The sequence below is a fragment of the Diospyros lotus genome, chromosome 8 (genome assembly GCF_014633365.1).
Source record: "Diospyros lotus cultivar Yz01 chromosome 8, ASM1463336v1, whole genome shotgun sequence".
Classification (NCBI taxonomy): Eukaryota; Viridiplantae; Streptophyta; class Magnoliopsida; order Ericales; family Ebenaceae; genus Diospyros; species Diospyros lotus.
In genome coordinates this window covers 6,942,516-6,959,481 of record NC_068345.1, presented here as the reverse complement: position 1 = coordinate 6,959,481, position 16,966 = coordinate 6,942,516, and the positions used below count along the sequence as shown (strand labels likewise).

At 36.4% G+C, this 16,966-nt stretch overlaps 1 protein-coding gene across 1 annotated transcript in view; it reads right to left on the bottom strand.

Moving 5' to 3' along the window:
- Window positions 1-2,545: 2,545 nt before the first annotated feature.
- LOC127807608 (kinesin-like protein KIN-7C, mitochondrial) overlaps window positions 2,546-16,966 on the bottom strand; it is a gene marked incomplete in the record, with an annotated part of 112,787 nt that continues 98,366 nt past the window's right edge. The window contains 7 exon segments of the mRNA XM_052345609.1: window positions 2,546-2,913; window positions 3,539-3,592; window positions 5,489-5,578; window positions 11,589-12,338; window positions 12,812-13,117; window positions 13,187-13,234; window positions 13,342-13,392. Of these exon segments, the coding sequence (XP_052201569.1) occupies window positions 3,572-3,592; window positions 5,489-5,578; window positions 11,589-12,338; window positions 12,812-13,117; window positions 13,187-13,234; window positions 13,342-13,392 (1,266 nt within the window).

Here is a 16,966-nt window from a genome sequence, read left to right as displayed (position 1 = left end):
ATCGGCTCCGCATCATCATTTTCATAGAGAAATTCTTATATAAACTTATTAGTTTACTTACACAAGGTAGATTAAGTCAATTAAATACGGGATAGATTTAAAATTCTAAATTTCAACTTAACAACTACTTATATTCTACGACTCCATCATTTAAAATTTAAATTTATCTTGTATAATAACGTATAATTATATTTGACTTAGAAACATTTCTTTAAAATCATTATATTATTTATCACGCTGAATACTACTTACCACTGAAGAACAACATAGATATGTAAAAAAAAAATTGTTTAACACCTAAGAATAACTAACTATAAAGACCAACAATTAAGCCACTTCCAAACCAACTTATTTGATTTTTTGAAGGAGTTTGATAGCCCGAAAGCCTTATCGAGAGGCTTACCGAAGGATGCAAAAATGAATAAAATACTCTCACCCAAATTAGAAATTTGCTTTCCCTATCCCTTCCTTACTTGCTTCGTCTCTTTCTCTTTCTATGGCCATTTTCAGCAACTGTCGACTGCTATTGCATCCTCTCGTTGTCTCATTGATTGATACATCTTCATTCTCTACCGAGGATGTAGCGGTGGTCGATAGTTACTGGAGGCAGCCATAAAAAGGGAGAAAGAGAAGAGAGGAAGTGAGTAAAGAAGGGCAGGAGAAGTAAATTTACAATTTGGATGATAATATTTTTGTTATTTTGGCGTCATTTGATAAGCCTCTTGCTAATGTTGCTAGACAAAGTAGATTAATTCTTTTTAAAATTCTAAAAGATAACTGATCGTTGCTTGAGTGGAATTACAGTTTGATCGTTTAGCTGTATTTGGTTTGGTTTTGCAATTTCCTTACCCTAATGCAAAGAGTAAGGAAATGAGGATATGACAAAAGACCCAAGAAGACTTTGGGAGAGACATTAAAATTTGATATGAAATATATAGATCTAAATGAGGATATGACAAAAGACAGAAATACATGGAAGTCTAGAATTCATGTAGCCGACCTCATATAGTGGGATAAAGGCTGAATATGTTGTTATTGTTATTATGCAAAGAGTGTATTGGGATTAAAGGATACGTGAATTGTGCTAGTGTGGTGTAATATATTTCTTTTTCAATTTTTTGTTCAATCAGAAAAAAAGACAAAAAATCATGCAAAAGAAAAAATAAAGAAACCAACAAAAAAGGAATCATGAAAATAAGGGCATATTCTCTTTCTTATTTTTAAAATGTTTTAAATTTTTAATTTTTTAAAATATTGAAAACGTATTTATTTTATTATTTTTAAAAATATATTTTCAAAAACAAGAAAAAATTTTGTAAAAAAAATTCAAAACAACAAAAAAATATTTTGACCAAAAAATCTCAAAACGTGAAAAATGAATCTCTACCACTTCTCTTTTTCTTCCCTATTCTCACAACAAGCCAATAAGGGAGGTTTCCCTAAAAAATAGGGGGCAAATTCCAAAAGTCTCATACAATCAAGACACGAGACCTTGTTTGTCGCGATTATATTTTTTTGCGACATCTCCTTCCTTTTTCATCGGTCTTCTGCAACTCAGATCCATCGTCGTCGTCATTTGGGCTTCTACTATTGCAGCTTCGCCCTCCACCTTTGATCTTTCACAGTTGTCAACTTTTCACGATTGTCGTCGCATGGCGTTCTACCATGGATTTCTTTCGTATGGCCTTTGTTTGCCCTTTTTCATTGAATAACCTTTTACCCAACCTCCACAAGAAACTATGCATTATATAATATATATATATATATATCTTATGATTTTCTTTTTAATTTTCTTTTTTTTAAGTAAAGCAATAATCAAAAAATAAAATGATGGTAGACGTAAAAATATTAAATGAAGGAACATACTATTAATAATTATCACATAAATATAATGTTTTCTTTCTCAATTGATTTGATTAGGCTTCTTGCAACTTGAAATTATGTGAGAGTAATTGTATTCATAAATTTTTTGGGACAATATTACAAAATATGATTAACAAAAAAGAGATATAGAAGATACAATATTATTGACTTTTCAAAGTTCTGAAGTATATAATAATCAAATTCATTGAATTAAATGTTATTAAAAAATTATTCTCAAAATTTCAAACAGAACGTATTTTTTAATTTTCTGTTTTAAGAAACAATTTTTTAAAATAACAAATAAAATATGTTTTTAATTTTTTGAAAATAAACTATCTAAACAAAAAATTAAAAATAAATTTAAAATTCAAAACTAAAAATTAAAACACAAAGAGAACGCCCTAACTCTCTAGGAAGAACTGATTTAAACTTCTATTCCATCCACCTATCAAGCTTAGAGAAGTCTTGCATGAGACGGCTATGTAAATCTTGATCTGCGATAATGATAATAATTAGTACTAATTGTTTTTTTTTGGGCAATAACTAGAAGTAATAATTATGATACACACTATTAGAAGTATTAATTGTTGCTGCAAACAGCAGCATATCGAGAGGTTTCTCTTTCTCAGCCGTGCATCATTCATGGGCATCTGAGAAGAGCATAATCCTGCAATGGTAGTGGAAAAGATAAGATGCAAAAAAAGCCTGATGAGTAGAAAGCAAACTTGAGTTACACCGTCATATAAGCAGAAACACAACAGTTTGATCATAAATGAACCATAGACATTGTTCAATTGGTCCATCTTGGCTTCAATTTAGCCACTCAACAATACAATTATGTTGTCATTGCTTGCGCCAACATGAAAAGGCAGTGCAATTGCAGTGATTTTGTTCCAATCAATACAAGTTAGCCACAATTAGATTCCAATGTTAAAATGTCCATTGTCATTTCTTGCATTAAGGTAGTAAGCTGCGGATTCTTTGAGACATGAATAGCTGTCATACCTATCTGCATTCTGTACAGAAATATGTTCTACCACAATACATTACCTGTGCAACATGCCACAAAAGTAAATGAGATGCATCATACATCATTCTTTGAGTCGAGATTATTTCTTGGCAGAAAATATAAAGCATTGCAGTATTCAAGGACACCCTTTCCTCATTATCCAGGAAAATCAGTGGTTGTTCAGAAATACCAAGCATTTATCATGCTTAAGTTCCAACTGATTATCCATCATGCTTTGTACAAGCATCCCGGAGCAGTCACATAGGTTTCCACTAATTTTCTAGAGCTTTTCCTTCTTCTCTGCAATATTAGTAATTTTGCGAAGGTTTATTTTTTGATTGGCAAAAATGTCTGAGGTTTGAGAGAAGACATGAAAATTGAACAAGCTAACAAAGTGACTAACATGTACCCCATGTTTTAAGTCTTCATATTCATTGGAAGTTCGAGAGGCAATGAGAAAGAAAGCACCCAATTGCCAAAAAGCTGAACAAAACCAAGAAGCAACCAAGCAAAATTGTTTATGATACCAAGTCAATCAAACACAAATGTTCGAGCAAACCCATTTCAAATCAAGAGCTAAATAAACACATTTATTGAATTCTAACCAACGTGACTATAGCATCATAATTATTTTGATTTGCTGGTTTCTTGAGATCATGGACTTACCTAAAGGTCAGAAACTCCATTCCAGCATGCTAGCTACAAGGCTTGATTCGAGAACTGCATATTATATATACAACAGTGAACTTTTTATCTCAGAACATAGAAAATAACAAAGTTCCCAAAGCTATTATAGTCACTACATAAATTCAAATCTTCAAGTGCTAGGCCAAGTTGAAGTAGCTGAAAGATAATTGAAAATAAAATATTTATAGGTCAAATTTTCTGAATTACCAACTGAAAGTCTCCAAATTGTTTCCCAAATCTGAAGCAGCTAAAGATAATAGATAAAACCACTTATATGCTATAACTGCTCCATTGCAATCTATTTCTCTGCATTAGTTTTTTTTTTTTTTTTCCTTTCTCCAGTTCATTAATCATGAGAAATTCTGGGAGTGCACGGTGTTAGAAGCCCATTTCTTCAACGGGAAGCCGAGAACCAAACATCTACACCTAGTAAAACAACCACATCAAACTGGCCACTCTAGGAGGTTTGAAACACAAAACCTAGAATGCAACGATACTAAACCTGGATGCGAGTGGTCAGCTCTATTGAGTGCTCATGAGTTACATAAGCTGACTTTAACATTTACCCTCCCTCTGGAACTAGGATTTTTGGAAGGAAAGAAAAAGAAGGGAAAATGGATGATTTTGTGTACATAATAAATGCATGTACATGAGTTATGACATTTTCCTTTAGCTTTCTGTCAAAATACCCTTGTTCCAAACATAGGGGTGAGCAAATGCAGAACACAATTACTAGGTCAGTTATCCAAGGCATTTTTAAACTAAAATTCTTAAGCCACATATACAATAAAGAGAAAGAAGATTATAGGCAAGGTATCAGCTTTTACATGAGTTAAGTTAATTAGCATATAACTAGATATATCTTCTTTTTATTGGATAAGAAATAAAAAAGATCAATAAAGAAGCACCAAACAACATTGTGTGACCCTGTATGTTAAGAGCGGACAGAAATAAAAAAATCTAAGCATCCACAGGAATATACAGATTCCCCCCCAAAATAATCAAAGAATAAAGACAGGAAAAAGAAAAATCCATTGTAAGCCTTTCCAGCCTCCTATAATAGAAGTCCCGATGCAAGGGCAAAGAAAAAGTCAGTAGACTAAAAGTTAATCTTTGGTGCAGATCTGAACAAAAACAACCTGAGGTTGAAAAAGAAGTGCTTGGGTACCTGTAAATGTTATACCTGAGAGCTTAGAAAGAGTAAGGAGGAAACTTGAATAAAATGAGGACTATTTTCCTGCCATTCCTTGATCGATCTCAAGTGGGGTATTTATACATGAGTACATCTTAATCTCTTCCTAAAATATAAGAATACATGATAAATGAAATCAAACAACATTGAACTTGATTTTTTCTGATAGGATAATCTGTGTAATCTCCTTCTTTCTTGGTGCTTTATCTTCTCATCTCTTATCTCTTTTAGCTTGAAACTTTATCCCCAACAACCTGATCTCAAACAAAGCTTTATCTTCTCATCTCTTATCTCTTTTAACTTTGAAATACCTTAACAACCCTACCTCTTAATTTTCGGTCATCAAGGACTCATTTTCCCAATTTTTCCAACAAGATCTGACTTCAAAACACAAGAATATGCCCTCAACATTCCACCTCATGCTCCTCAGCCCCACAACTAACAAGTTGGAAATTAAAACGAGAACTACTCCATTTTTGAGATACTTCAGCCAACCTTCTTATTTCCCACAAAATGATCAGATAGGAAAATACCCAGGCAATGTACAGACATCAACTCCGGTCTCCCAGAAAAAAGGATAGAAAAAATCAAGAGAAGATGTGCATGAGACTTGCAAAAATCTCACAAGTAAACATTTTTGAGATATTGAGGCATCTTGAATAGATGGTGGTCTAGAGCAAAATTATGAGGTATTGAAATCATAAGATTCATAGAAAGAGAACAAAGAGGACCATTACCTTTGCATGGCAAATCTTTGTTATAGCCTCAACATGAAGGTTCTGAAGTTCTTCAAGAGTATTAATATCCAGACCAGAAATATCATCTCCCTGAAATGGAGGAACATCTTTTTTGTAACCAATAATCATATGTTTGATATCAATTTATAAGAAAGTTGGAATTCAGGAAATTTCTATGTAGTTGTTTGATAAATGCATGCTTCCAGTTTGCACATAATTCCCAATAGAAAGGAAAAAACTCTTCTTATTAAATTAGCATAAACAAAAAAAAAGATATAGCATGTTTTTGGCTTACAATAATTCATGTTGGATGTGGACTGTAAAAATTTGATGACAGCCAGCTCAATACCTAGTCCTCTCATATGCATAATTGCATTTCAATTAATAGTTTCACCTTTAGTCTTTGCCACAGTAGTACACGTCCAACATACAGAATGACTAATGTGCACTAGTTGACCCAAGGGTCAAGGGTGGGCCAATTATTAATAACGTTAATGAATCAAGATTCAGCGCAAAGGCACCAAAATGCTTCCCCCAGAGGTAGCATTTAGTATGAATCAATCAGAAACCTTTGCATACCTTCCTAAATGAATATGATATCTTGAAACTGAACAAAATAGGGTTCGGAATAAATTCACCTCACTGATTTCATTGATCTCAATGATATATACAGAATAACATTACCTAATCTAGGATGCTGAAAAATATACAGAATAGGTTTCCTATTTAAGGGGAATGTAATATTTACAGGATTACTTCCCTAATGTAGAATGTTGACTGAGAAATTTAGAAAGATTTCCTATGCTGTAAATTCATTACAATAGGAAAGGAATAAATACTAAGATATCACCCAGATTCTCTAATACTCTCCCTCAAGCTGATGAATAGATGTCCTTCATTTCCAGCTTGCTAATAAGTGATTCAAAAGCCGGTCTTGACATGGCCTTGGTAAATACATCTGCTCTTGACTAGCTGTAGGAAGACAAGTGAGTCTTATTCCACCCTATTCAATTTCCCTTTGTATAAAACTTCTATTAATCTTGACTTGCTGGATGGGGTTATTAACAATGCTGATACCTGACTTGTTATTACTATAAAGCCTTGTTGGTAAAGTCAGGGGCATCCGTAGGTCTTCCATAAGCCTTGCCAACCAAATTAACTCACAGATTCCTTGAGCAATGGCCCTAAATTCTGTTTTTGCACTACTACGTGCCATGATGGATTGCTTCTTACTTTTCCAGGTGACTAGGTTCCCCCACAATTTAGTACAAAACCCAGATGTGGATCGACTGTCCATCACAAAACCTGCTCAATCAACATCAGCAAATCCTTTAGCTCCTCTAGCATCACTTTTATGAAACAATAGCCCTTTCCCTAGTGTCCCCTTTAAGTACCTTAGAATGTTGTTGAGTAGGTGAGTGCGTGAATTGACTCACAATACTCATAGCATAAGCAATATCCGGGCAAGTGAGAGATAGATAAATAAACCTTCCAACTAACCTTTGGCATCTTCCTTTATCAACCGGGGGATCATTCTTAGTTATCCTACATTTCTAGTTTCTTCGAGAGGAGTGCATGTTGGTCTACTTCCCAGCATTCCAGTGTCCTTGGAGATCAAGTGTATATTTTCTTTGAGAGATTAAAATGCCTTGTTTGCTCTTGGCCACTTCCATTCCCAGAAAATACTTCATGGCGCCCAAGTTTTTAACCTCAAATTTATCTCTGTTTAAGTGTAGCAATTTCTTGAATGTCATCGCCAGTGATTATAATATCATCCACATATACAATCAAAATGGACCGTTTTCCACTAGCTGCATGTTTAGTAAACAAGGTATGATCTACTTCCCCTTGCTTGTACCCAAACCTTGTAAGTGTAGAACTAAATCTCTTAAACCAGACTCTTGATTGATTATAATATCATCCACATATACAATCAAAATGGACCGTTGTCCACTAGCTGCATGTTTAGTAAACAAGGTATGATCTACTTCCCCTTGCTTGTACCCAAACCTTGTAAGTGTAGAACTAAATCTCTTAAACTAGACTCTTGATTGATTATAATATCATCCACATATACAATCAAAATGGACCGTTTTCCACTAGCTGCATGTTTAGTAAACAAGGTATGATCTACTTCCCCTTGCTTGTACCCAAACCTTGTAAGTGTAGAACTAAATCTCTTAAACTAGACTCTTGGTGATTGTTTTAATCCATAGAGTGAACGATACAACTTACACACCTTGCCAACCTTTTCTCCTTTCTCAAAACTGAGTGGAATTTTCATATAAATTTCTTCTTCTAATTCACCATTGAGAAAAACATTCTTGATGTCTAAGCTAAAACAGTTCCCAATCCAAACTAACAGCAAGAGACAACAACACCCTTATGGAATTTGGCTTTGCCACAGGAGCAAATGTCTCCTCATAATCGATTCCATAGGTTTGTGTGAACTCTTGAGCTACCAATCTTGCCTTATACTTGTTTATACTCTCATCTAATTTGTATTTGACAGTAAATACCCACTTGCATCCCACTACTTTCTTGTCTTTGGGGGATTCTATAATATCCCATGTATGGTTTCCAATCAATGCCTTCATTTCTTACATAACAGATTCCTTCCACTTTGGATCTTTCAAAGCATCTTGAATATTTTGTAGAATAGCCACTCTGTCAACTGTTGTGGTAAAGGCCTTGAATTGTGGAGACAACTAGAGTATGTTAAGTAATTAGAAATTGGATACTTAACACAGACCTTACCCCCTTTCAAAGAGCAATGGGAATATCCAAGTCATTGTCAACCTTAGTGTGTTCCTCTCTTGATGGACCAGCCTCTGGTTCCAATGATTGGCTGAGTTGCGGAGCAAGAACTTTGAGTCGCCTGAAATAAACCACAATAGGTTTTTTTGAGTCAAATCCTCTTCCTTGACTAGTCACCACTAGCACAGTTGGTTGGGTGAGTTGGTGGTCTGGGGCAAAGACATGAGACTTGGTTAAGTCAAGAGTAGGTGATTTGGGTTGTTCAGGGGTAGCTGGTTGGGTGAGATTCGAAGCAGTAGGTTGGGTTAGGTTAGAATTTGAAGAGGGTGAAAGAAAACTAGGTGGAAGTGAAATAGGCATAGAAATTGTGGGATCCCAATGACCCTCTTCCTTTGATGTCTCCCCCTGAATAGAAGCACTAGGGTAATAGAATTTATCTTCAACAAAGGTCACGTCACAAGAGACAACAAACTTTTGTGAGAGTGGACAGTAGCATTTGTATCCCTTTTGAGTAGAAAGTAGCCAAGAAAAATGCATTTGAGGCTTTTGGCTCAAGTTTGTGACGATTAGGATTGATTTGGTGAACATACACAATGCAGCCAAACACTTTAGGGAAGAAAGAGCTTAATAGTTGAACATGAGGGAATGTGGCCAGAAGGGTGTGCAAAGAAATTTGGTAGTTGGGGACTTTGGATGGTAACCGGTTTATTAGGTAAGAAACTATTAGAACAACTTCCCCACAATACCTGTTAGGAATAGAATTGGTGAACATTAAGGAGCGAGCAACCTCAAGTAAATGTTGATTTTTTCTCTCAGCCATCCCATTTTGTTGAGGTGTGCAGGGACAACTACTTTGATGAAAAATCCCATGAATACAAATAAAGGACTGAAACACAGTAAGAATAAGTTTGTGGAAGCTTTGAAAAATAGCACAGACCTCAGATTTCTTTTTCATAATATATACCTAACAAATCCTTGTATGGTCATCAATAAAAGTGACAAGCTGCGTCCCCAAATGTCACTATGAATCAAGTAAAAGGGTTTGGAAAGTGTGTGAGGATGAATTGGGTAATTTTTGTGAGTTTGTTAGGCAAGAATACAATATTCACACTGAAAAACCACTTTCTCTTTATTGATAAACAAATGTGGGTACAAAAGTCTTAGATATGAAAAACTTGGATGACCAAGACGTTTGTGCCACAACATAATATCAGAATCAGGAACAACAATGAGAGAAAGCTTATATGGTGACTAATGTCTTGGAAAAGCATCATCTCCTAAAACATAATAGAACCCATTATTTTCCTTAGTATTGCCAATCATCTTCCCTGAAGGGATGGAAGTGGTTTGGTGCCAAGTAGGTGACTGCAAACTTCATCTAAATCAGCATTGAGTCCTTGAAGAAAGTCAAAGATCCTTTCTTTTTCCAGCATCTTACTATACTTTTGGCTGTTAGTAGAACATTTCTGTTGGAAATCCAAATGGTGAACAAGAAGATAAGCGGCCTTGTGATGAAGACAACGTAGGATAAAGACGTGATAGAAGGAAGATACATCAACAAAAGTGTTGCCAGGAGATAGAGATAAGGAGAGCTTAAAGATTGAGGTGATAACGAAGAAGAGGCTCCTAGATAACAGGAAAAATTATAGGAGCTGAGATTATAGAGATAATATACCAAAATAATAGGGAACAATAGTTATCCTAGTAGCTGTATATCTATACTGAATTCAAAGTTAGATATAGTTCTAATCTCTTATAAAGTAGATCAGCAACATACTAGTATAAATACTGGATTCATAATTCAATACAAGGTACAATTGATTTTTTTCCTATAACTCGTTAAACCTAAGGAATCCTACTTAGGTTTATCCTATTTTGTTCAATTTCCAACTTAGATCATAGAAAAGATTCATCTCGTGCCATAATTCCATCAAGGTATTATAGTATTCAGTAACACTAAGATTACCTTTTTTAGTGGTGCGGATAGCAGAACTAATCTCAAAACATTGTGCTGTGTTTTCAAGATCGAAGTATATCTCCTGAACTGCCTCCCAGACTTCTTTAGCAGTCTTGTAAAATAGGTAGGTTCATCCAATCTTTGGCTCCATCAAGTTAATAAGCCAAGCCATAATGATAGAATTTCCTGCCTCCCATCTTTAATAATCTGTTGTATCCTTTGGTGGAATCAAAATTGCTCCTAACAGATAGCCAAACTTGCCTTTGCATTTGATTACCAACATAACAGATTGAGACATTCTTAGAAATTTTTTCCGTTCAATCTATGTTGAGTAATCTGCAAGGTATGACTGTCAGTGTCAGTTAGAGGAATGGATGAGATCGTTGCAGATGGTGAGTGGGAGATGATAGAGGATTGTGCAGTTGTCTGGACTGCATTCTCAGGGTTGGAGGCGGTCATAGTGTCTGGTTATTCAAGCTAGGTAAAATCGAGCTTTGGTACCATGAACAAAATAGGGTTTGGAATAAATTCACCTCACTTATTTCATTGATCTCACCGATATATATACAGAATAACATTGCCTAATCATGGATGCTGAAGAATATACATAATAGGTTTCCTATTCTAGGGGAATGTAATATTTACAGGATTACTTCCCTAATCTAGAATGTTGACTAAGAACTTTAGAAAGATTTCCTATGCTGTAAATTCATTACAATAGGAAAGGAATAAATACTAAGATGGCACCCGGATTCTCCAACAGAAACCATCCTCTCCCTACCAAAGAAATGAAAAAAAGAAATGAGAGGATTGAAAATAAGTTTAGCACTATTGCTAAAATGTTATAACTATTAAACTGTAGTAGTGTACTATAGCAAAAGTAAAGATTTCTGACTGTTTCAAAGGTAACCATACACAAACAAGCAATTTGGAGTGACCATATATTTTCATATTAAGCAGGCTAACAAACTAAGAGAGAATCTTAAAAGAAAAGTCAATAAACATGGAGCACTTATAAACACAGAGGGAGGGGGGTGGAAGGTAGTTGTGGAGGTGGGGCCTATGATGGCAGTTCAGTGATCATTTAACCATTATGATTCAGGAAAGTAGCAACTCAGCATCGGAGAACTACTCAGTCTGACATAGAAAACCGCATGAATTTATACCTAGCACAAAGGTTGAACTTATTGGTATCATCATACTTAAAACTTGTCAAAAGATTATTGAGTCTTTGAGCAGGAGGTCATGTCATTGAAGAAAAATTTCAGAAAACCAGTTTACATCTACTATGAAGTTTACATACTTTTGAAGAGGAGGTGATGCCATATATCACAAATTGTGAAACAAACTGAACTAATTGAAAACTGAAGCCAGGAAGGCACATACCTTCAATCTCAAAACCAAAGTCTCAAGTTCCTTGCACTTTCTCCTTTCTCTATGATAATTAGCTTCTAATTCTTCAAAGGTATTCTTCCCATCCATGCTCACTGACATCTTGTTTTCTTCATATATTTTTGTTAAGCGACTATTTGATGAAGAAAATCCATTTCCATCTACCATCGGTAAATTGCTGAATGCATGATTACCTACAGAAGGGACTTCCTCAGAGTTCATGCCAGACTTCCTCATCTTTGCAACCAACACCCACATATTTGCCAGTTCATTTTCCAGATCTTCTTCATGTCGCTTTGCTTCATCAAGTTTTCTTTGTAGATCATCTTCCACTTTATCTTTCTCAGATAATGCACTTACCAAAGAAGTTTCTCTTTGGTATCTTCTGTTAAGTTCTTGTTGCAACTCCTCCACGAATACACTCTCCTTGGGTTTTCTAAGGCCATCATGAAGCCAAGCAAAACTCCCACTATTTTTCTTTAGATCAGATGAAGTAGGCCTTTGACAGCAGTTGGATCCACAAGAAGCCTCCTTTGCAGCAGCAAGATCCGCAGTCAGCTTGGTGTTTTGGTAAGTTAGTTTTGTAACTTCCTCAGCCAAGTTCTGCAGCTCAACAGCCGCAGCTGCAGCTAGCTCCTTTGCATATGAAGATTCTTCGGTCAGCTTTTGGCTGTGAACTTCAAGATCATCCTTTTCTTCAGTAATTTTCACCTTTTCTTGCTTCAGCGTCTCTATCTCAGCAGCCTAAGTCAGAAAGAATATAAAATGCAACAAAATCTTAGACAAATTGGATCAAACAGTGCCGTCTTACTTCAATTACAATAAAATGAAAAATATTGGACCAATTAGTCAAAAAAAGAGGAGAAGACCCAAGAGACGCTCTTGTGAGGAGAGTTAATGAAATGTAACAATTAGTCAAAAAAAGAAGTAGAGGCAGACCCAAGAAGACTTTGAGAGAGACATTAAAGTTTGATATGAAGTGTATGGGCCTAAATGAAGATATGACAAAAGACAAAAATATATGGAAGTCTAGAATTCATGTAACCAATCACACATAGTGGGATAAATGCTGGATATGTTGTTGTTGTTTACTGGCAAGGGAACGACAAGGTTAAAATAACAAAACGGGAAAAGTAGCGTGTTTAAACTGTCCACAATTACAAAGGCGAAGAAACGAAAAGGAAGTACAAGAACAAGAAAACCATATAGACAATCACCTGGACAAGAAGCTGGGAACGCAAAGTATCATTATTGCACTCCTTGGACTCCTCTTGGAAGAATATTCTATTCAAACTCATAACACTTGTTGGTGTGCTTTCATCTAAATAAGATTCTCCAAAAGAATAAGTTCCATCCTGCCCCTCATATCTCTTGTCCAAAGACTCCTCAGAACAAGTATTCTGTCCAGAAATCCTATTGTCTGCAGGTTGTTTTGGACAGGAGGAACTTTTCTCGGACAAAAAAGAATCAAGCTGTCGCCTCAGTATAAGAATGGTTTCTTGCATCTCAGCATTCTCTAACACCTTACAAAGTGACAGAACGTCATCACAAAATAAAATTACATACAGATGTCAGGAAGCAGTATTATCTACCTTTATTTGTAGTTGATCCTGGAGGATCCTGTTGTCAGCTGATTTAATCTGGATCACTCATTACATGACAAGCACAAAACAATTAATTAAGTACGTCTACATTTAGCTATAAAAGAATTTTAACAAACCATGTGTATATGATAAATAAAACAAACCTCAAGCTCAAACGTTTTTTCATTTAGCTGAGTGGCAAGCTTGGATAAAGCCTACATCCCAAACAACAAAAAGCATATTTTATACAATAATATCTTGTAAACAACATAGAGCAATGACAAGATGAGAGAGGGAAGGGAATGAATAAAAACAAAAATTACACAAGCTGAGGTTTCCAGCTGGATGACAGACTCTATTATTCAAGTCTCTAAGAGGATCATCAAATTGGCTAAGTAGCTTACTGCCAGAGAAGTCTAGTTCTCAATAAGCCAACCAAACATGGAGATCACTTAAGAATGCATATTGATGCTATAAAGTACCCAAATTGGAGGCTGAAGAGTATGAGACATGTGTCCCATGTTTAGTAGGACATGCATGATTAGAGATGGCAATGGGTCAGGCATAAGGGTAAATTGCATCAACCCTGCCCTATCCGACCCATTTAAAAGCCCTCATTCCTGAGACACCAAACCACTTACCCATCCTCCATCTACCCCCTGCACCCATATACCCATTTAAACCCCTAATTACCCATTTATGCCCCTTTTAAGATGAATCAAACTGTCTTGAACTCTAATTACACATTGCAAAATACAAATTAAAATTTTAATTACATACATACATACATACATACATACATATGCACATGTGTATATAAACATATGTATAAATACATATATCTTATGTACATACATATGTAAATATATATAAATATGTTGATTCTCATCAGGAATATAAGGAATGATTCATTGGAATCATTCCTGATTTGTAGGATGATTTTTAGGGATAAACTACCAGCCTGGTTACTTTGATTTATTTCCTATTTCTTGTACATATGAAATCTTTCCTATTCGTGTAAATCACTAACCCTATAAATAGGGCTATATCAAACATGTAACGTAAGTTGAATATAATTATTCATTCATTCTTTCTTCTCATGGTATTAGAGCCATAGTTTCAACCTTCTCATCATCTTTATTGCTCGATTACTGTGTGCATTTATCGCCACATATTTCCCTTCATTGCTTTACTCCTTTTTTGGCCTCTAGTGCCTAATATACCTACCAATTATTATACCACGTCTGCCGAGACAACTCCTATGCTTGCAGTAGATGCTGCTCCATTTGAACAACCCCCTAATACTCCTACTAGAGAATTACAAGGGATGCACCACTCATACTGGTTGGATGGCAAGATCTATCTCCAAAGGTCTCAACTGGTAAGAACCTTTCTCAAGGGCCAAGGAAAGATAGCCAATTTGACTGGACCGGCACCCTAGGCCTCTAATCCTACATTTATTACTTGGGATGTTAAGGACTCAATGTTGATGTCTTGGCTTTGGAGTTCTATGTTGCCAAAGGTAAGTAGAAACTATATGTTTTTATCTACAACCAAGGATATTTGGGAAAGAGTAAAAAAAACCTATTCTAAAGTGCAAGATGCCTCTGTTATCTTTGAGATTAAGACAAAAATAAACAGTATCAAATAGGGATCTTTGGCAGTGACAGACTATTACGATAAAATGAATGGCTGTTGGCATGAGTTAGATCACTATCTAGATATAAAGATGTTATGCAGTGAAGATGCTACCACCCTTCCATGCTTGAAAGGAAAAGGATAGTGGAGTTCTTGGCTGGTCACAATCCTGAGTATGATCAAGTGCAGACCAAGATCCTTGGCAAGAAAAAACTTCCTTCCTTGAATGAAGTTCTTTCTATGATCCATAGTGAAGAACATAGAAGAATAGCTATGCTTAGACGAACCTAATTTTGAGGGGTCAACCATGATTTCCAACAAGATGGAGATCACATGTTCTAGGCCACAGTAAGGAAGAGACGATTTGTTAGGACTCCCATTAGTCTCACCTATCAAAGGCGTAAAAGGAGAGGAAGTATAGGGGCAACCAAGGGAATTGATTCAGGGGCAAAAGAGTTAGAAGTTGATTAGGGGGGAATATTCATTCACGTGGCTGAAACAAGAATGAGAGATAGGTATAAAAGGGGAGGGAGGAGGAGAGAGAAGGATTTGGAGAATTTTTTGAAGAAGTCGTTGGAGAGTGAGGTCCTCTCAAACAGGCTTGTTTTTGTGTTCTTTCATTGTATTTGCTCATATCGATTGTTGTAAGCTACCGTAATTGAGGAATTCCTACTGTTTTAGAGTTAAAATTCAATCAAGGTGTAAGGGTTCTATCACGATTCTCACCCTAGAAAACAACAACAAAGCAGGTTTGTGGTGTTCATACTGCAACAAACCCAAGCACACTAAGACACATGTTTCTAACTTCATGGAAAGGAGACTATCCTAAACAGAATGGAAGGCTTTCGGAATCTACAGCACAAAAATCAAGCTCAAGCCCATCTCACAATCAAGGAACCTGAGAGAAGCTTAGAAAAGACAGGTTCTACAACTTCTGAACTGGGTGAGCTTAATGAAGAAGAAATTAGTAAGCTGGATTCATTCTTGAAAACTATTTAAATTGGTTCTTGCTCTCTAGCACAGACTGATACATGTTTAAATTTTAAGAACTTTAATGCTTCACAAACTGTTAAAAATGGCTTATGGATTATTGATTCAGGGGTTGCTGATCACATGACTTATGACCCAACTGTTTTTGAAATCTATAAACCTATGTCTAGTTCCTCAAATTCTGCCCTAATTCTTCCTAAAATTGGCCCTAATTTGTCATAGACCAAGGGTATAGCTGGAATTAGAGGAGTAATGGCAGTATTGTAATAATCCATTAGCGGCTAATTCAAATGGTGCGCACATGGGCTGTTTCCTAACTGCCGTGCCGAGTTGCGTAATTCCCCTATAAATGAAGATAGCTGAGGATGGGGAAGCAAGTGAGGATTATTCCATAGTTTCCCTTCCCTCTCATTCTCGTTTCACGTTTCTCTCGCCCACTCTTAATCTCTCTCTCTCAATCTCTCCTTCTAAATTCTTCCCTCCTAGAACATTCCTTCTCGAATTACGAAAGGTAGCCCTCCCTCAGATTCCGGGCTTGACAATTGATATCAGAGCTCGCGACCTGGCAAAGAGGATGGCCGACGTAACGCGAGCAAAGCAGATGGAGGTCAGACTGGACGCGATCGAGTTGGGATTGCGACAACACCAGGAGCAGGTGGACGATAGATTGGAGACGCTGGAGTTAGGAATTCAGAATGCACAGGAAGAGATCCACCGGAGTAGATCGGAATACACAGCTGCTCTAGATCGGGCTGTGACTGGAATTCGAGAAGAATTCTCGGGACTCAGCCAACAACTGTCGGTAGCTCTGAGCATGTTTGCTCGGCAGCCGAATGTCAGCTTACCAACGGATTTTCCCCCAAGGTCAACGTCGGCACCAATACTGACTGCTCTGGTGAATAGATTGCGACCTCAAGAACCAACGGAAGTGGGAGAGGGAGCACACCAGAGGGGTTATGGGAGTATCAATTTCGTTCAACCGGGGTTGAGGATGGAGATTCCGGCCTTCAATTGGGATAGACCTAGGTGGTGGATCCGCAGATGTGAACGTGTGTTCTATCAACATTGAATTGCAGAAGGTGATAAAGTATGTATGGCTGCTTCCTACTTAGATGATGTGGCGGACGCGTGGTTCCAAAATTGGAGTAATGACAGGTTGGA